The 20,895-nt window shown below is 39.2% G+C and overlaps 1 protein-coding gene across 1 annotated transcript; it reads left to right on the plus strand.

Annotated features, from left to right (window-relative positions):
• The first annotated feature begins 75 nt into the window (after window positions 1-75).
• Window positions 76-19,611, plus strand: LOC147175210 (disintegrin and metalloproteinase domain-containing protein 10-like). The gene is made up of 16 exons (XM_086074235.1): window positions 76-238; window positions 2,583-2,733; window positions 5,453-5,571; window positions 6,590-6,748; window positions 7,246-7,346; window positions 9,269-9,418; window positions 10,270-10,362; window positions 10,936-11,119; window positions 11,770-11,933; window positions 12,052-12,235; window positions 12,572-12,722; window positions 12,810-12,993; window positions 13,975-14,083; window positions 14,170-14,390; window positions 15,464-15,590; window positions 17,079-19,611. Exons 1-16 carry the CDS (start codon window positions 172-174, stop codon window positions 17,255-17,257), a joined length of 2,343 nt encoding a protein of 780 aa, XP_085930361.1. The 5' UTR covers window positions 76-171; the 3' UTR covers window positions 17,258-19,611.
• Window positions 19,612-20,895: the final 1,284 nt, after the last annotated feature.

Here is a 20,895-nt window from a genome sequence, read left to right on the forward strand (position 1 = left end):
GTACCTAATTAAGTGTCCCGGATCCTGGACGCATTCGGGTAAAGGGATAGCAACTGCGCTGCGTGTGACGTCACCAGCGCAGGAGCTCCGAGTGGAAGCTGCAATAAACACTGGGCGTCTGCGCCTATCTAACTAGGACAATAAAGTGCAAGCGGCATCAATGCTTTAACAATGGAGCTATCCGATATGCTTCTCCTGAAACTTGTCCTCTTCGCCTACTTGCTGCACGACACTCAAGGTGAGCGCGGCGTTTCGTGGGAGGAAAACTACTACGCGGATAAAAAAAAAGATGTGGAAAGGCTGATGCCGAAAAAGCTGCCTGGCTAGCTAGCGAGCTAGCTTCGCGGCTAACGCTCTGGATCAGCGGGGCCTGCTTGTTGTGAAGGGGACTGCACCCTTTTCGCCGTGTTCTCGCCTTAAAAACATACGGCGGAAAGTCTTGTACGGATTCGGGCGGCGCGTTGAAAAATAACGGCGTTTTTCGTGTATACCCGCGTGTTGTCACCGGTCTTTTTGCCAGGTTTATGATGTATTGCTGTGCTTATCTCGCCGACGTCCATTGTTGTGAGAAGATGGGAGATGCCGACTGGCTGCCTTGAAAGGACCGTTAGCTTTATGCTACTTATAGCTCACTGCTTCTAATTCGTCTACAACATCGCCGTTAAAGTCATTGTACACTTTTTTGTTTAAAGCATTCACGCTACATTTTAGCAGTTAACATGAAAGTTATTTTTAGGCTTGTATCTGCTCACATTCAAAGGAATATTACTCTAGCTAACGCGATACATAAATCAACTTTAGGGCGATGCACTCTGTAAACGGTTCATTTTCGAGAATTTGTCATGTTTAAGTGTTGTAGAATACTGCTGGTGTGTGGGTGTGATTGTCGTTAAGCATTTGCTACATGATTGCAGAGCTGGGAAGTCAAATAGTGTCCTTTAAAAAATCAATTAAGCAAACAAGAGTCCAGTTGCCAACTCATTTTTTGTCGATAACCATCACTTATACAGACATAAAAAAAAAAAAAAAGTAGCAACCACATCCTTAAAAAAGATTGTGACAGTAGGCAAAACATGTATTTGGCTATTAGGCTGATTTAAAAAAAAAAACATAAACAACAAAACGGTGTTTCACAAAAGTTAATTTGCCACAACTCAATCTTTGCGAAAAAACATGTCTTACAAAGACTTAAAGCATTTTTTTCTTTCGCAAGCACATTGGTATTTTTCTTTATATATTGTGACAGTAAGTTAAATATGACTTGGAAAATTATGCCGGTATTTGGCCAACATTTACCTATAAAAAAAAAAAGCAGTGGATATTTTGCTGTGATCAGCAACTTTCCTGCTAGTGTTATTTTGCCGTGAACAGCCGTGATTGGTTAATCATGAACCCCAGTCATGCACTGGGCGTGGTTCCTGCCTTGCTTCACCCCCCTCTGTCTTTTCACAAAGTTTTCATTTTGTTTTGCCATAGAAAATAGGCTGTTATTCATCGGTGTGACCAGCCTAACCATAACCTTCACTGCAGTGCTGTCAGGCAGTAGGACACGATTGGCGTATTTTCAAATGCCCCAATTGCTTGTCCTAGTTCTTTAAATGTAGGAAGTTCAATAACTTCAGTTCTTCAATAAACAAGTGAAACAATACTGCTTGTTTACAACTGCAAGTAATTGTAGTTAAAAAAATATATAAAAAGTAAAAAAAAGTACAGCGTGTACATTAGAGGCAACCACTCAAATTAACCACTATTCCACAAAATGGCACTGGCGCAGGATTTGTACTTGTAATTCTTTCGCGATTCATGGCAAAACTAGATGGCGAGTTGCAGGTAACTGCAAAATAGCCACATGCTAATTAAAAGCTGAGTTTGCGGTTGTTGTGAAAAAAATCAAAAATATGCATTAGTAAATTATGTTTGTTGTAGAAATGAGAATATTCCAGAAGAGTCACGGGCTCATACCCACCTCAATGAAAAATTTAATGTTAACACCTAAATTTTTCATAATGCACATGAGCGGTGAACTAGCTCGGTCTACTTGTACCGTCTGATAACGTTGTTACTTCGGATGATGGAAATTCCGCCTCTCAGGCCTAATTACAGAGAACCACATAGTGCTTTTACTGAAAATACCTCCTGCTGCTTTAGCTCTGTTGCCATAATATGACCCTGCAAATACAGGGCAGTGCTCGACAAGGGCTTTTGCATTGCTGTCATTTTGTGCCGCACAATTCAGAGAGTTGCATTGTTGTCGTGTTTTGTGCAAATGGGATTCGGACTGCTTTTGGCGGGTGAAGCAGTGGCACAAACGGGTGGAGGTGCTCGAGCAACATTCTCCTTCATGGCCACCACCTACTCTCCATGCGGAGAGATAATTATACTGTGACACTGGGGGCTGTTTTTGAACACTGCCATGAAGACTGTTAGTGAAATGCATGTAATCTTGTTTACCCCCCACCCACCCTCTTCCCCCCCCAAAAAAGAAAAAAACAACAACTTGAGATGACTACTGCCTTAAACATTTTACAAGCTCTACTTCCAGAAACTTTATACTGTGTGTCTTCCTGTTTCCCTCCACACAGGACACTACCGGAATCCCCTCAACAAGTACATCCGGCACTATGAAGGCCTTTCTTATGACACAGAGCTGGTACACAGCAACCACCAGAGGGCCAAAAGGGCACTCACCCACGAAGATCAGTTTCTTCACTTAGATTTTCACGCTCATGGAAGGTTGGTCAACTTTGAAATTAAATACAGATGTTTTGTGTTGTTTTTTTAAAAAAAAATTATTCATACTTATCTGTGTTGTCTTTCCCCTTTTGTGGTCAAAAATATGTCTAAAGGTGGGTGACAACAGTTCTGATTCTTATTTGTTAACTTTACCATACCAGTATAAAAATAAATGATAATGTCCTGTCTCCGCAAATCTTTGGTTCTTTATTGCGTTTAATGTGCTACTGTGAGAAGATAAACACTTAAGTGTACGCTGTTATTGAGCAATATAATTCTCCTTGGAAATTGGGTGTGACTGCTGAGAGGTTGTTGTCGCTCATATGAAAGAATGAAAGTAGTAGTGAACTTTATCGCCGGTTGATATATCACACTGACCGTAGCATATCAGAGCCTTTGAGCAGTATATGCTACAAAACCAGAAGAATTTAATTGAACAATGTGAACTTGAACAATAGCATATAATTGCTGGATCGTTGCTTATGATTGCGACATGCTGTGTTCTTTTATTTTAAACACTGTAACGTACCCCTTGTTTCTTGTTTACGGTGCTGTACTTGTCAGGTTTTTATTGAAGTAGTTTACACAAGTTTATCGGTAACACAGTCGTGAGGTTCACCAGGGGCTTAAATATCGCCGGTGCAGCAGGTGCATCGCACCGGGGGCCAAGAAAGAAAGAAAAAGAACAAAAACAGGGGGGAAAAAACGGCCAGCGTTATATTTTGTAAATAGGATCTTGGCGGGTCAGTCACGCTGTGGTCGGTGGAAGTGATCATTTAATCACCTGACTTCGGCTTCGATACGATTAATCCCGATCCGAATCTATAAATTGATTATTGCGATTTAAAAAAAAAAACTCAAATTTAGAGAATACTAATTAGTAGACTTGTACATGCACGCTGTAAGATTTGTATGAAAATGTGTTTATTTAAGCTTATAACTGTGAGCCACTGTATTCAACAAACAATCTGTTCCAATCTGCTTCATGTTCGAACAGCATTGAAATCAAATATTAAGGCTTAATGTTCCAATAATAGAACATTCTTGCATGCTTAACGTGTGAGCCCTAACCCTAAGTAAGACGTCTTGTTGAATATTTCCATAAAAAATTGATGTTTAAACATCGATTCGAGAATTGCGTGCTGTAATAACACAATATATTGCCAAAATCTTTTTGAAAAATTTATTAAATTGAATTAAAAAAATATATAACACCCCTAATCTGTTATCTTACTCACCTTCAGCTTTAAAAGCTGCAGTATTCTATTCACCAGTCTCCTCTTTGCTGCAATAGTCTCAAGGTGTTCTTTTTCTTATTTTTTTGTGTTTCATTGCTGATATACTTTGTGTGACTACTGATGCAGTAATACATAGCAATGAAAAACTGACCGCCTCAAATTGAGGCAAGTAGAACCGAAGCCGCTACGTTGCTGTGAAAAGAGGGCCAAAAAATGCTCTGTGGCTTCGGGACTGTGACCCGTATCTTAAGATGACATCAGAGCAAACTGACTGGGTGTTAATTAGGTTTGTGACAAGTCATAACATCATTGCTTTTAAACTTCCCTCTGAGATGCATTGTTTGTTTGGGGCCGAGAGAGTGCGCAACGTGACATCTGATTTGCTCTTTGAGTACAAAATCTATTGAACAATACTGCTGCTTGTCATCTGCAATTTAAGTGACGACTAATAATGGTATTCGGCTCCGCATGCATCATTAATACTAGCGTGACGGTGTCAGTCAAAGGTGAGCTTTTGAAATATTTTAATAAGGGCAGTTATTTTGATACGAGACCTTGTTCCTGTCAAGTCAATCGAACAGGCTTTGAGCTTGGTGAGATGGATGAGTGTACGGTAATACATTTAATGATGAGCATGCCTGGCCTGGGTGGGGTGGGGGGGGGGGGGGGGCTTTATGTTCAACCAAATATGGTGACGTTTAGTTCTTGCTTTTGGTGTTTTGTACGAGCGTGTTCACACTCTCCATGACCATCTGGCTCAGAGCTCGGCAAAGACTGTTTATCATCCTGTGCGGAGCGAAGCCTGCTGTTGCCAACCTCAGACGCTGTTAAATAGGCGGGTGAACGATAAGAGCTGTGCGCAACACGGAAGGAAGACGGCCCGCCTGTTTCCTTGAAAAGCAAAGATGCGTCGGCTTCTTTTCCTGTTTGAATTGTCCCCGATAAAGCGAGGCACACAATCGTTCCCTCTGAAGATTCATTTTGTTACGTTACATCCACATTCAATGGAATATTCCGTATATTGTTACATTATGGTTTGTGTATATCAGAGTGCCACTGCCTGAACTGAATTCTATCTAATTAATATTCTGGAGGATTTATTTTTGCTTGGTGTCGAATTAGATTAAAGCTGGATAGTGGAGATGTTTTAATTTGCTTCATGGTGGTAACCTACTAACTTCCGATTTTTATTTGACTCATTTTAGGAGATAATTTGCCTGCTAAACACCAGCTATTAAAAACCGCTTGTAAATGTCCAAACAGACCCAATGTTTATTTTTTTATTTCTTCCCTCCTTGAACATGTTTTGTTCTCATGTCTCCCTCTCATTTGCATTCTCTCTATTACTCAAAGATGTTGTCAATCTCGTTAAGCGAGGCCCAATTTGAATCCACACACGTCCCTGCATAGAATCAAACATTTTAGATCATTGCTATAAATATTCTGATGAAGTTGTTTTGCTCACTCTCTCTATTTTTCAGGCATTTTAATTTACGCATGAAGAGAGATGCTAGCCTCTTCACGCCAGACATGAAGGTGGATGTTTCGGGGCAAGAGTCGACATATGATACCTCTCACATCTACACTGGAGAAATATACGGTGAGAAAAGTCGCCCTTGAGGAATGTGCTTTTGCCCCAGTCGACATTCCGACCACCATATTCTGCCTTTTGCGAAAACATGCATGTTCAATTTGATTCATACTGTCACGGGGTTAGTCGTTTAACAATATGCTCATTAATCTGGTTGTAGCTTTGTAATTGTACTGCGACATACTGAGAACTGTTATTGAGCCTCATGTTACTAATGGAGGCAACTAAATGTATAAACTCATCTGTAGTGTGATGCAGTGTAGTTACAATCACAATAATATTATCTCTTTGACAGCATCAATCCACACTATGATTTATTATGTTTGATAAGGCAGAATATTGGATGCCGCGTTTTTATTGGATGTTAATTGTATTGTGCAAGTGATCATGTTGCTGTTGTGATTGGTCGCTGTACTGTATATTTTAGGATAAAGATAAGTAAACCACTACTGAGGATGTGCGAATAATCGATTAATTCGAAATTGGGGTCAGGTGGATTTTTATTTATTTACACCCCCCCCCCAAAAAAAAAAACCTGAAAATTTGATTTATGTAGTTCAAAGAAGTGTCAAAGAGAGATGAGGGTTTGTTTGTTTTTTCAAAAAGAGGACAAGTTTCATCAGACGTTTGTGTTTGCAACTCAAGATAATGTTTCAAAGAACAGTCTGCTGCGAAATATGACAAAAAGCAGCAAATGTTGCGTATTAAGTGACTGGAAAGAAGATGGTAGGAAAGTCACACTAATAAGCAGGCATTAGTGGAAAGCTAAATAAATAAATGAACAAACATTACATCTTCTTTTCTATAAAAATGGATGCAGTTAATGCAGGGGAAAACTGATACAAGGCCTGTGTTTGGTTTTAGAATGAAGCAAATCCTAGAAGGGGAGGAACAATTTAAAAAAAATGCTTGTTGCTGGGCTTGAGCTCTGAATGTTGCCGTTTTATTCTTCATTTAGCTCCTGTGGTCTGTTTTCTTACCACCCTCGCTCTAGAATAAAATGTCTGCCTGTAATTTGTCTCCCCAGGTGAGAAAGGTACACTTGCTCATGGCTCAATCGTGGATGGTAAATTCGAGGGCTTCATTCAGAGTTACCACGGCAACTACTACGTGGAGCCCACTGAGCGATACCTGGAGGGCAAAGACGTGCCTTTCCATTCTGTCATGTACCACGAGGACGACATACGTGAGTCCTTGACAACCGCACGCTCACAATTACTCAAACGGGCCATGCAGTAGGCACTTTTGTGTCATTTACTGATTGCATATGGGTACGTGTGATCCGAAAGTGTGAGGTTAATCTCGCTGAGCTGATGGAGGCAGATTGGTGTGGGAAAAAAACCAAAAAACCCTGAAGAGCCGAGCTACTGGAGGTGCTCATTAGCTGAGTAATATGATCTTTCTCTCAGGGTACTGGCTCATTAAAGCTGTCTGTACAACATGGGCAGATATAGTGAGCAGCACTCACGTTTAATATGTAATCACCCCTTTTGTATACGCTGTTAAATACGAGAGGAATTAAGTAAATCAAGTAAGTGTGTAAAGTGACGGAGTATCAGGTGGCGTGTAAGGACACCCATTAGCTGATCATGAATAGCAGCACAAACAAGAGTGACTCAGGGGGGTTAAGTAGCTAACGTCTCCATAATCCTGACCGGTGTTGTGTCGGCCGCTTTCACTTAGACTATCCTCACAAGTACGGCTCGGAGGGAGGCTGCGCTGATGGCTCGGTGCTTGAGAGGATGAAGAAGTACCAGGCCTCCGCTGTAGAGGAGCCGTCCAAGGTGAACTTCACCACACTCTTGCAGCAGAAGAGATCTATTATGTTTATCCCATTAGCAAACATGGCCATGGGATATGTATGCCATTATGACCACATAAAATCTAATGAGATCCAGTTCAAGAACTTCCCATTGGCCAAGTTGATTGGAAATGCCATTCAAACCCAAAAATGTGTAAATGCGTTTTGTTTTTTTATACTTATTCTTTCACTCCACGTTTAGTTTTATTTTTTTATGCAAGAGCATACCGAAGGCTTTGATGCATCTTCTGACATGAAGAGGTGGCTTAAAGCAATGGTAGCAGAGATGGCAGAGTATAAGAGATCAGCCAGGGCCATGATGCAACAATCTCTTTTTGACAGTGTTTTTACCAGAAATGTGAATGAGGAAACTTAGCTATATTCTAATGCTATTTGTTGCAAAAAGGAAACAAATACATATATACTTTTTTTTTTCTGAAGAAAGAGACTCTAATCTTTCTTTTGGTAAAGTCCATGTTTTGATAGCAATAGAACACAATATGGGCCTTGCAACAGCCGGGAGCGAAGGGGGTTGCTTCAGTGAAAATGGCTGGGAGTGAATAAGTTAGTCTGTTGCTACCTCCTCAAAAAAAAAACATGTTTTTTGAAAGAAAAATAGCACTCACTTCATTTAAAAAAACATGAAGTAATATCATTTAAAATTAAATAAGAATAAATATTTTAGCAATTTGTACATCATGATAAATTCGTTGTATGACTCCTTCTGGTGTGAGTGCCTCTGCCACCAAGGGGGCAGTATAGCGCAGGAATAAGAAGAGTTTAACACTACCATAAGTTAAAAGTTGCCATTAACTTCATGCAATTTTAATCTTTCTTTAAAGTCATCTGTCATTTATGGGCGTGGAATTTTATTTACTTGTGGTACCGATATTTGGTATCAGTAGCGGTGACTACACAAGAGTTGCGTATCTGTTGGGGGGAAAAAAAAGTGGTATCGAACATCCCTAATCCTGACCATGAGCCATGACGTGCATGTATTCTGTAAATTCAACTGACTCGCTTTCATTTTTTACAGGCAACATATAATAATTCCATGTTTCAATAATAAGAATAATAGTTCTAATAAGAATATGAGTATTATCATGTTAAAGCATTCATTCATTATCAGTCACTCAGATTAATACAGTCCTGCTCACCATTATTGGCACCCATGAAAGTACATAATGTGGAAAAAAATGAATCAAGTAAATCCTTTTATTTTTTTTACGGCAAACTTGTTTTATCCTAAAGACCAAATGATTAAAAATTGAATTTTGTACACAGGAAAAAACCCTGAGAACATTGCAACACAGATGCTATTCATTAGCCTGTCTATTGTGTTTTGTATTGTGTATTTGCATTGAGCTAGTGGAATCTCTGATGGGAAAGTTATTACGCACAATGTGTAATTATATTTAGGTTTACAGTAATTTGTTAATGAACTTAAACTGTGAATGAAAATAAACCACTCAAAGCCTTTTTTAATCTGCCGAACTGCTGCTTGTCGTGAAATGAATTTAGTTTTGTTTGCTGTCACCATCTAACATGTGTATCTCAATTTTTTTGCTCAAAAGCCAAAGCAAAATAAATTACATAAGCAGGCTGAATATTATATAGCACTTGTACGGGATCTCATTATGTTATTAATGTGGTCATAATGAAAGACACCTCATTTCATCATCTTCATGTTTAATTTGTTTTTGTGAAATGTACTTGTCATTATTTCTTCCTTTCATACACATTATATGGTAGCAATGCGTGTTGCATGGAAGGTTGTGTACCTTTTAAAAACTAGAAGCCAGAAATATCAGACATGATTTATTCAGCTGCTGTTAGGTTGTAAATGCCCTCACAATATACTATGTTTAATTTAACTGCCGTCTATTTCCTCCTCTGTCACACCAGGCGCTCCACAGTCAGGCGGTCCTTAATGAATCTGTGATGTTGAGAAAGAAGCGGATGGCGCAGGCTGAGAAAAACACGTGCCAGCTTTTCATCCAAACAGATCACCTCTTCTTCAAGCATTACAAGACGAGAGAGGCCGTCATCGCTCAGGTGAGATGCACGCGTGGGATTGAGGGTGCGATTGCCACTCGCGCCATAATGACTCACGACAGTTGCTCTTTGCACCTTCCGCACGCGAATTAGCAATGTCGAGCTGTCTTTGTTGGAAGTCGTTCGTCACACTTTATAGAACCGGCTGTGATTTTTTTTTGACCCCATATAGACCCAATTGTTAAATTACAGAAAAAAAGCCATTAGAATAATAAATAAGGTTGGTTACAGAGAAACAACTAATCAGTTATTTGTAGGATCGGGTATCTTGAAATGTATGGATATTTTTGTACTTAAAAACAATGGAAACACTTTTACATGTAGTAAATAATAGCTTACCTCTTTGTATTCAACATTTATTTAAACTAAGAGAAGGAATCTACAATTTAAGGGGTTTAATTCTGTTTGAAAAATGTTAAATATAGATTTATCTCAGTTTTGGTGTGAAATTGTGGAATCATCTCGATAATGAGCTGAAGCTACGTACTTTCTTATTGAGGTTTAAAGAAAAACTAAAATATAAAATAATTCATGCGTAAAGTGCCGTAGATAAAATGTAAAATATTAAGGTACTGTGATGTCCGTGGATTACTTTGTGGATTTTTAGTTTTGTTGTATTTTTATGTGACTCCATGTAATTGTGTAGGACTGTGTTTTGAATTATGTTTTAAAGGAGTCTTAATGTTTGAGAATATTTCATTAAGTTATATAGCTGTAGGAGTTTAAAATATATATATATATATATATATATATGTGTGTGTGTGTGTGTTTGAGAAATTAATTCATTCATTCCTTCATTTAATTATATTCTTCTGCTTGTCTCTTTGTATGTTGTTCTCTTACCTTTTCAGATTTCCAGCCACGTCAAGGCCATTAACGCCATCTATCAGGGCACAGACTTTTTAGGGATTCGCAACATCAGTTTCATGGTGAAACGAATCAGAGTGAGTCCTCTATTGAATTGTTGTTTTGTTTTCTACCTCCTTTGTAGGGCTGGGCAATAAATCAAATGAATTCGATACATCGCCATTCCAAAAATCGAATCGTTGAAAATGTGCTAAATCGTGAAATTTAATTTTGTCTTCTGGATTATTTAAAGCTGTTGTTCTTATGTTGTCTTGCATACAGATGTTTTTGTGAGTTGTAATTTTGCACAAGTGGCAGAATGCTGGATGGGCGTTTTACAAGACATGTTTAGTACAATTGCTACCAACTACGTAATTGTGGCATTTAACTACAAACTATGAATGTTAAGTTTATGTTAATACTGATCTAGAATCAGTATATATTATTGTTGTCTGAATATTTTGCACAGGAATTATTTTTGAATAAATATTTAAATAAATATTTGTTCGGTTTATTAGATTAAAATGGATTAAAATCTTAATTGTCCTGAATGACCGCAAAAATCAATATTTTATTTTTGGGCCATATCGCCCAGCCCTACCTCTTTGTCTACGCTAAAAAATACTCTATCATAGTGTTTCCTCTACACAAGCTGTCTTCTTTCCACATAGATAAACACCACCAGTGATGAGAGGGACAAGTCCAACCCCTTTCGCTTTGGTAACATCGGAGTGGAGAAGTTCCTGGAGCTGAACTCGGAGCAGAACCACGACGACTACTGTTTGGCTTACGTTTTCACCGACAGAGACTTTGATGATGGTGTCTTGGGTTTGGCCTGGGTGGGAGCCCCTTCAGGTACTGCACAGCTACAATCACCTGGAAACAATTGGCCATGGTTTTAAAGGGGGACTCAAGGCAAAACATTTCTTTGCAATAGTTTGCTATAATGTGGTATTCAGATTATTATTTCATTTGTGCAATAAGAATCAAGCAAATTAATCCATCCATTTTCAACTTGTAACGTTTGCTATGTGAGATCGAGGGCAATTTGATGTCAATTTCAATCAACAGCAGAGGGCAGTATAGGGCCAAAATGGCAGCCCTCTGAGAAAATGGATGAACTAATCTGCCATTTAAGTTTTTTATTCCATAACAGCAATAGGAATAAAAATATTAGGTTTAGATTAGGGGAGGCACATATTTAGTCTTTTTTTGCTCACAGACATCACATCTATCATTTAATTGTGGTCAGTCGTCAAGACTTTATGACTCAAAAAGAGTGTGAGCTGAATGCCCAGTGAGTTTCTGCTGCTGCAAAAAAAAAATGTGGCGCTTCAGACCGCAAGTGGCTGTGGTTGTCATGGGAACCAACATCAAAAAGGATCAAGGGTGTTTTTCCTCATGAAACATGGATGCAATTTAAAATCTTGTTTTCTTATCTCATAACATGACATGCATACTTTTGGAGAGGGTGGCTTGTTTAAAAATGTGCTTATCATCGCCAGGGAGTTCTGGAGGGATCTGTGAAAAAAGCAAGTTGTACTCGGATGGAAAGAAGAAGTCTCTCAACACAGGGATTATCACTGTCCAGAACTACGCCTCCCACGTCCCGCCCAAAGTCTCCCACATCACCTTTGCGCACGAAGTAGGGCACAACTTTGGCTCTCCGGTGAGTAGCTCGTGTTCTACATTCACTCTCAGCAAGAAGATTCAATGGAGCCGTGGTCACCTTTTGTCTCCTGATCTTTGCCATTGTTTTCTTTTTCTTTTTTTTTCCTCATACACAGCACGACTCGGGATCAGAGTGCACCCCGGGTGAATCCAAGAGCCAAGACAAAAAGGAGAAGGGCAATTACATCATGTATGCGAGAGCCACGTCGGGTGACAAGCTGAACAACAACAAGTTCTCCATCTGTAGCGTGCGCAACATCAGCCAGGTGCTGGAGAAGAAGAGAAGCAACTGCTTTGTTGGTATGTCAGCAAATTCCCGTGTGAAAGCAATATTGGCATTAGCAGAATTAGTGCTGTCACTAACGACTTTTTAAAATATCGAGTCGCCTAAAATAAAAGAAAAAACTTTTTTTTCAATATTTATTTTAAGTCCACAATGGTTGAACAGGTGTTTTACTGGCCTCATTTGACTTATTTCTAAATACCACACTGAGAGGTTTTTTTTTTTTTCTAGTGCTAATCCTTCCCCCACCCCCCCCCCCCCCCCTCATTTTTCTCTATAAATTCCTCTGATCACAGGATACATAAGGTGAGCAAACTTCACGTTTGTATTATTTTTTTTCCTCCTCCAACCAGAGTCTGGTCAGCCCATCTGTGGAAATGGCCTTGTGGAGCCAGGAGAGGAGTGTGACTGTGGCTACAGCGATCAGTGCAGGGATCAGTGCTGCTATGACGCCAACCAGGCTGATAACAAGAAATGCAAATTAAAGCCCGGCAAAGTCTGCAGGTACGTCGCGATGCAGTTATGCGCCCGTTTGTAGTTTTCAGACCATCGTTTGCGGCCGTGTTGAGCCAGCTGTGCTTTTGCCCTCAGTCCCAGCCAGGGTCCCTGTTGCACCCCTGAGTGCAGCTACAAGGGGCGCAATGAGAAGTGCAGGGACGAGTCGGAGTGCGCTCATCAGGGCATGTGCAATGGAGTGAGTCCTCAGTGCCCGTCGTCCGAACCCAAGGCCAACTTCACCGCTTGTCACGGCGAGACGCAAGTCTGCGTGAACGGGGTAAGTGACCGGCAACGGCAACATACAGCTGGCCTCGTGGAAAAGTACGGAAGTGTGGAACTGCCAATGTGGAGTAAACATTTTTATTGGCAAATAACGTTAGAACGTACTAAAAGTACTTGCAGGCCAAATGCTACAAATTTCGCATTTTTTCCCATAATGCCACAAGGTAAAAAAAAAAGGAAAGAAGTGATTTTCTTTTTTTATTGACTTGTGCATGTACAGGTTAAAAAAAGGCTTTTTTTTTTTTTTTTTGCATCTATATGTCCAAAATGTTATGTAATTTGGCCAAATATAGCTTTAAAATAGCCTTTTTATTTGACCATTTTGAAACATCTTTTAATTAGTAGATTAACACCTTAGCTGTTCAAAATGGGTACTCCTGCAAGCCTCTGGCCAGTAGTTGTCAAACTAGATTCGGGTTTGAATTTCCCACCTTCTGTCTGCGGATGTGATGTCATGTACGCGTTGTGTGTGTGGGGGGGGGGGGGGGGGCGTGCGTGTGTGTGTGTGTGCAGTTTCATTTTTCGTCAACAGGTGGCAGTAGCGATTTGAAATTCTCTGTGTTCAGTACCTTTTTAAGTAAATATTGTTTATTCATAATTATAAACAATAAAAAAGTCATTCAGGACGATTACAATTTTAATAGATTTATTTAAATATATATGATACTTAAAGGTTTCATTTATAGCAAAATGTTCAAACAACAATAATGTATATTGATTCTAAATCGGTTTTAAAATAAACCTAGACTAAGCGCAATTTCTGCAGAAACATTCCCCCCCAAAAAATCACTCAATATCGCCACCTAGGCATGCAGCACCCCAAATATGTTGAAATGCATTCGCAAGTACGTTTGAACGCGCAGGCAAATATATTTGATAGTCAAAAATGAGCAGTTCCACTCTTGGGTAGAAAAGAAGTCATGGAGATTGAGGGCCGTCATTACGTGCCCGACCTTCTCCCGTTTCTCACCCACAGGGCTGCTCCGGCTCCATCTGTGATAAGTACGGACTGGAAGCGTGCACGTGCGCCAGCCAGGAAGGAAAGGACGAGACGGAGCTTTGTCACGTGTGCTGCATGGAGAAGAGTGAGTCGTGTCCCGTTCTTGATACCTGCCTGGAGGTGGGCATCTCGTTCGCCGATGTCCAAATGGACTCTGTCTGGTCTCTGCAGTGAATCCCAGCACGTGCAGCAGCACGGGGTCGGAGCGTCTGACTCGTTTCTTCAATAAGAAGGTGACCACCCTGCCGGCCGGCTCGCCCTGCAACGACTTCAAGGGTTACTGCGACGTGTTCATGAAATGTCGTCTGGTGGATGCGGACGGCCCGCTCGCTCGACTCAAGAAGGCCATTTTCAACCCAGAGCTCTACGAGAACATTGCCGAGTGGATCGTGGTACGTGCAATTGACTTGTGTGCAGATTTTCTATACACTTGGGATTCTGTCCGATGTACGGATATACACTCACTCACTCCCTATGAATGACACATTTCCCTTGAAATGTTTGTGCCGTGTCCTTCCTTATGTTATCTAGCCGGTGTATTTTTTTTTAGGGATAGACCGATAATCGGCGCCGATATTCAGTATTTTATGAATATGATGGCCGATATATTAAAAACTGTTATTCTTGCTCCGATGGGCTTTTCTCCTCCGTCTGTTCAGAGTCGGCGGTTGTTGACCCCCTGCAGCATTTGCCCGCCCACAGCACCATCTGATTGGTTGCTCGTGCAGTGCTAACAGCCAATTAGCGGCTATTAGCCCGAGAGCTAACCGTTAGCTCGCAAATTAACGGCTATTAGGTTAGCTCGCAGGCTAACCTAATAGCCATTTTTTTAGCGGCTATTTTGGCGTTATCCCGGGGTTAGCGTGTGGGTGAATGGTTAGCCCGCGAGCTAACAGTTAGCCCGCAAATTAGCGGCTATTTGGGAGTTAGTGTGCGGAAGCAACATTATAGTCTTTGCAAAAGCTGATGGCAAACAAAAAACCTTTAAGATGTTGCAAATCACAAAAGCTGTTTAATAAACATGTCCTTGAAGGCATTTAAGCAGTCAAGTGCTGGAGTTTTTATTATTTTATTGTTAAAAAAAAAACTGCAAATGTATATCGCCTTCAAATATCGGTTATCGGCCTCCCTGACTACCAATTATTGGTATCGGCCCTGACAAAAACATATGGGTCTATCTCAATTTTTTTTTCTCGAATTTCCTGGAAAATATACTGTAGGCAGTAAACTAGTGTTTGATTGTGTTCAAAGATATTATAACAAAATCCCTTTTCATTGTAAGAGTATGTCATTCAATAAATGTACGAATATAGAACTAGTATTAAACTTGATCTTAAGTTTCAAACTGAACTCCGTTTTCCCACATCAAATCATTTGTACTAGAACTTGCTGTTATTAGACTGCAGAAGGATTTTTGTTTGGTGCACCTTTTTAAGGGTTTGTGTTTGCTTGCTTTTATTTCCAGGCCCACTGGTGGGCAGTGTTGCTGATGGGCATCGCTCTCATCATGCTCATGGCAGGCTTTATCAAGATCTGTAGCGTTCATACGCCCAGCAGTAACCCCAAGCTTCCGCCCCCTAAACCACTTCCTGGTGAGTTCCGACTGTTTTTGCCATGTTGCACACAAAAAAAAGTGTGACAGTGTGTATATGAGCAAATTAAGTTTGTACCGGCAATTAATAAGAAAAGGGGGCATTTTTTTTCCATTGTTAGATGTTTAACAACATCTAGGCAGTACCGAGGGGTTGTAGAAAAAAAAAAAGATCGACTCACTCACTTACTAAAATTCATAAAAGAGCATACAGTGCAAGAGCAAGATTTTTGCAAACCTGATTTTAAAAGTAGTAGTAAATAGAGCTGTCAAAATTAATCGATTAATCAACATGTAAACGATTAATCGTTTAGAGCCATTTTTTTATTTTATTTAAAATGGACTTCTATATCACTATATGAATCACTATATGAATAGTACAAAGTAAACACCAATCACTGATTTAAAAAAAAATAATAAAAAAATAAAAACAGTAATGGGGGGTGCTTTTTTATACACTTAATGCACAATTAAAATAAATCTGATTAATCGATTGAATAGTTGATAGATTAATCGATTCTAAAAAATATTCTATAGTGACAGCACTCGTCGTAAAATAAATCTCCTTCCCTCAGCAGATCTCCACATTCAGAATCGAGAGTAATCTGTAATAAGATGGCACGTTTTAAATAACTGATTACTTGAGGATCTTAGTCAATCATTACTGTGATATGATCACAAATTAGACTATAGACTACTACATTATTTATTTATTTATTTATATATATATAAAGCTGTGGGCCATTAGAAAATGTATGCCAGGCACAACAAATGGCCCCCGGGCCCTAGTTTGGACACCAGTGGCTTAAATTTGAAGCAAAGCTGGTCAAAGATTAAGTTATTGTATTTATTATATTTAAATTTTATATATATATATATATATATATATATATATATATATATATATTCATTCATTCATTTTTAAATAATAGGCTGACTAATTATTGCTGTTATCTGATTATTTATTTTTTTCTGCCAAATAATGAGTATTGGCATAAGCCTAAAAAAATAATAATAGGTGCAATTTGTTAGTGAATTATTTGTGCTCTTTGTAAATGAAGCCCCAAGTTGTTTTGTTTATTATATTTAAATTATATAAATTTTTCCCCCTTTTTATATAATGGACTGACTAATCTGTTATCAGAATACAGTCAATTCTGGACTACAAGGCGCACCTGACGATAAGCCACGCTAGCTAAATTTGGGGAATACTCGAGTGCGGGTGTTTTAATGTTCCCGCTACTTTCTCTTCCATAATGAGAGCGCAAATTGTCTCGCTCTCGTTCTGTCTCTGCCTGACACTCTTGCGCTTTCATTATAGTGCGCCCCCTTGTGACCTGATGAATAAGCCGCACCTTTGTATTAGCCGCAGGATCAAATGCAAGTGAAAAAAGTAGCGGCTTGTAGTCCAGAAATGACTGTCGTAAGAATAACGAAGCCCCAAGTTGTTTTCGTTCCTGTATCACTTACACGTCCTCCCCCTCCCCAGGCACTTTGAAGCGGCGGCGAGCGCAGCAGCAGGCGAACTCGCAGGTGCAGCATCAGTCCGGGCACGGCGGGCCGCGGCAGGCGCAGAGGCAGCCTCAGCGGCAGGCCCAGCAGCAGCAGCAGCAGCGACACCACCGTCAGCCTCGAGAGAACTATCAGATGGGGCAGATGAGACGCTGAGACAACCCCTCCCCCACCCCCGCCACCGCCGCCTCCACCACCTCACCCTGCCCCCTCCCATCTCCCCCCACCCCCGCCACCCCCCTCCAATGCCTTGGCTCCTCCTTGTGCCTACAGTGGGAAACTTAAAGCGTCACTCCATCCAAAGAAAAGCCCGACACGGTTGCTCGTCACCACCGCAGCCTCCATCTTACGGACACGCAAAGAAGTGAAACATCCAGCGACTCGTTCGGCATTCTCGCCGCTTCTTCTTCTTCTTTTTTTTTTTTCTTCTTTTTTTCCCCCCATGGTCATCTTAGTTTGGTTCATTTCAAAGGAGTGCCAAGGAGTGAAGGAATCATCTGTAGCTTGAGTCCGTTAGCGACGCGTTTTGGTTGTGTGGCGACGTCGTCTCGAGTGAGGCGGTGAGCGGTCGCGCGCTTTTCGAGCCACACGGGGGAGCGAGACGAGACACTCGGCGGGGGATCGGCGCCACTTTTGTGATTTCCACTTTTGTCCCCAAAAACGGCAAAGGACACACATGCTCCGGTTTCTTGTGCGGACAGTCTCCTTCCTGCATGTGACTGTACATATTTAGTGTATCATAAAGTCAAAACGAACTATTTCTTCTACTGTAAATGTGTAATTCTTCACTCTTCTTCTTTTTTTTTTTCTTTTTTTTTTTTCGGTTAGCGCTCTCAGGACTTTTAACACATAACCGAAGGAATGACGGGTCGCCAGGAGTTTGATGATCTGATGCCGTCGGCTCCTCTCTGCGATCGTCCAATCAGGTGGAGCTCGTTCACGTTGGGTTGCTTGTTCTCAATTTGAACAGTCGCCATATCCTCTTCTTTTTTTTTTCTTCCCAAGATCGTCTTTCCATCGTTTTATTTCTTGCTAACATGTCACCTAAGAGAAGGTTGGCTGCTTGTCATACTTCTTTTTTTTGTCTTTTACCAATTTCCTTTAGCTATATGAAGAATGAATAACCACTAACTCAAGCTGAGATGGGAAAGTTGCAGCTTAGTTAAAAAGTGAGCGTTAAGTTTAAAACGACTCGGTGTGGATGTATTATTTTTTTTTTTTTTACTTCTCATTCTATTGCTCAGATAGCAAATCTTAAGAACTTTTGTGGGCATGCAGAGGCATTAATCAAATGTGAGTGTATTGGATTGACTTTGGTCTGTGATGTGTGTCAACACAATGCTGACAATGTTAAAGGAAGGCTTTTGCTACTTCGCCATTCCGGACGGACACTTTCCAGTTTACATCGCTCGTGATGTTTTTTTTTGTTTTTTTGTTTTTTTTTAAACTCACATAGAAGACAGGAATCGTTCAAAGGACACGTTTCACCTCAGGCGTTTTTTCCTTTCACAAAATAACACTTGAGCCCGGCATCTCGGCACAGTTCCATGTTTGCTCGACACTAACAATGAAGCACATCATGTTTGCATTATAGATTTCATGCTTTTCTTTTTTTTTTCTTTTTTTCTTTTTGCCTTCTGGTCTGAATTGAGTTGATCTTGGCATTAATTCCATTTAGAGTGCATGCAGTTGAAATCACAACTAAGGTCTTACAACACTGTCCTGAGGGTTGAGGATGAGGAAAAGATGAATCAGGCTTGTTTATGTCTGTACAAAAAAAAAAGTTTTTTTTTTTTAAACAATGTCATATTCTTGGCTCCAGAATCTAACATGTAAACTTGTACAGTACTTTGAAAATTTGCATTTCATTGAAAATTGAAAATTAATTTTGATACATCTGTTGATTGTTTTTTTTTTTCTTCTTTCATTTGACTTTTCCAATTCCAATTCAAAGATGTTCATATGTGACAAAGCTCTTAAGTTATTTATGTTCTTGTATGTGCTAGTTCAACTGGAGTTTGCTTATGATACTTTTTCTCCACTGTCATTGATGATATAAAAACAATTGAGTGTGATGGATTTAATGTGACATTCTCATTTTAGTCTTTGTTATCCTGTGGCATGGTTTGGCTAGAAGAGCAGAAGAATAATGCCTGTAAATTTACTTTTCTTTTGATTTCGTAGTCTTGGTTTAAAAATCAAAAAACAAACAAAATGAAGAGAAAAAAAAAAGGATTTTAGATAAACGTGCACTGCAATGTCCAAATTGATTTTGAAATGTTGTAGGTGATGTAGGCCGAAAGAACACACGATTAAAAAGTAATACTACTGTCTGATTTTAATGTTCACTGTGTTTTATACAGTATTGGAAATTTTTGTTCACTTTGAACATTTTTACTAAAAAACAAAAAAAATCAATTGTATTGTGCAAAGAGATGTAATTTTTTGGAGTACTTGAAATGCATTAATTAAATGACTCATTCAATAAAATAGACCACTGTTTACTGTCAGACGCTCTCTTTAGTCTGTAGGTCGTCACTTTTTCCTTTTTCGGGGTTCATTCGTTAACAAAATTGAAGTGACGCGTATGCGATAACCCAACTACGCAAGCCACTATAATCGACATTACATCTCTGATAGTGTCAGTCAAATAAATTTAATTCGCAAACAATACCTCCTCAGCATTTTGCAGTCACTGGTGTAGATGAACGTAACAAATATTACAGGATTTTAAATACTGCCAACTTCCATGGGGCAGATTAAAAAATTGACAAATTTTGCCCACACATAAAGTATAGGTATTAATATTTGGTACTTTACTACTAGTGGTATTTGAGCACCCTCTAGTGGTATGGAAAAGAATCACTGAGTACAATTTTACTGAGTACAACTTGTTTGTACAAATATATGGTTAAAAAAAAGAAAATTTTACTGATGTGATATACATTTGAATTAAATCATTAGTTTAAAATGTTACTATATTTAAGTTAATTAGGGCCCGATCAATGTGGCTTGTTTTCGGCCAATGTCAATTCCGATATTTGGCTGAATGAAATTCCTAATGGTCTCATTAATTAAAAATATATGCAGTATATATTTGTATAATAGTTGTTTATTTTTTTGTTTGTTTTTTCTGTTTTATTTAATATTTTTTCCCTGTTTTTTTTTGTAATTTGTTTTTCGGTAAAAAAATTATTTATTTTTTTTTCTGTTTTTCTGAGTAATTTTTCCCTGTTTTCTAAAATAATATTTTTTCTGTTTTTCTGAATATTTTTTTCAGCCTGTTTTTTTGAATATTTTTTTCAGCCTGTTTTTCTGAACATTTTTTTCAGCCTGTTTTTCTGAAATTTTTTGGACAGAAAAAAAATATTCAGAGAAAAAGAAAATAATTTTAAAAAAATACTCAAAAAAACAAAGCTCCCCAAAAAAAATTAGTCAGGAGTTGTTTTTTTCAAGTGAATGGAATACGCTTCCGAATCTTTATGCTTACAACAATAAAGATATGAATTACAGGCAGAACATTTGACTTTTTTTGTGTTTTGCAATACTTTGTACTTTAGTATGTGTTTAACGTGTTTAAGATTTTTTGTTTGAATGTCATTATCTTTGTCTTATGTATAAAGAAAACTATCGGGGAGAAATAAAAATGTATCATCTGGTGCTATTGTTCAAACTGCTTAATGGTGGTTTACAATAATATGAACTTTTTTAGGAATAAAACGGTGTCGTTTTTGATGAACACTTTTTTTTTTTATGTTAACGGTGCTACTTGGAGAGGAGCTAAATGTTTTGTT

This window comes from Leptonotus elevatus, chromosome 4 (genome assembly GCF_054856555.1).
Source record: "Leptonotus elevatus isolate MCC_2025b chromosome 4, RoL_Lele_1.0, whole genome shotgun sequence".
NCBI lineage: Eukaryota > Metazoa > Chordata > Actinopteri > Syngnathiformes > Syngnathidae > Leptonotus > Leptonotus elevatus.

Excerpts from the sequence above, each read along its gene's own strand:
- LOC147175210 (XM_086074235.1), top strand. The coding sequence starts at position 172 with ATGGAGCTATCCGATATGCTTCTCCTGAAACTTGTCCTCTTCGCCTAC. Across the intron at positions 7,347-9,268 it reads CTGTAGAGGAGCCGTCCAAG|GCGCTCCACAGTCAGGCGGT; the intron begins GTGAACTTCACC and ends CTGTCACACCAG. Across the intron at positions 15,591-17,078 it reads GCCCCCTAAACCACTTCCTG|GCACTTTGAAGCGGCGGCGA; the intron begins GTGAGTTCCGAC and ends CCCCCTCCCCAG.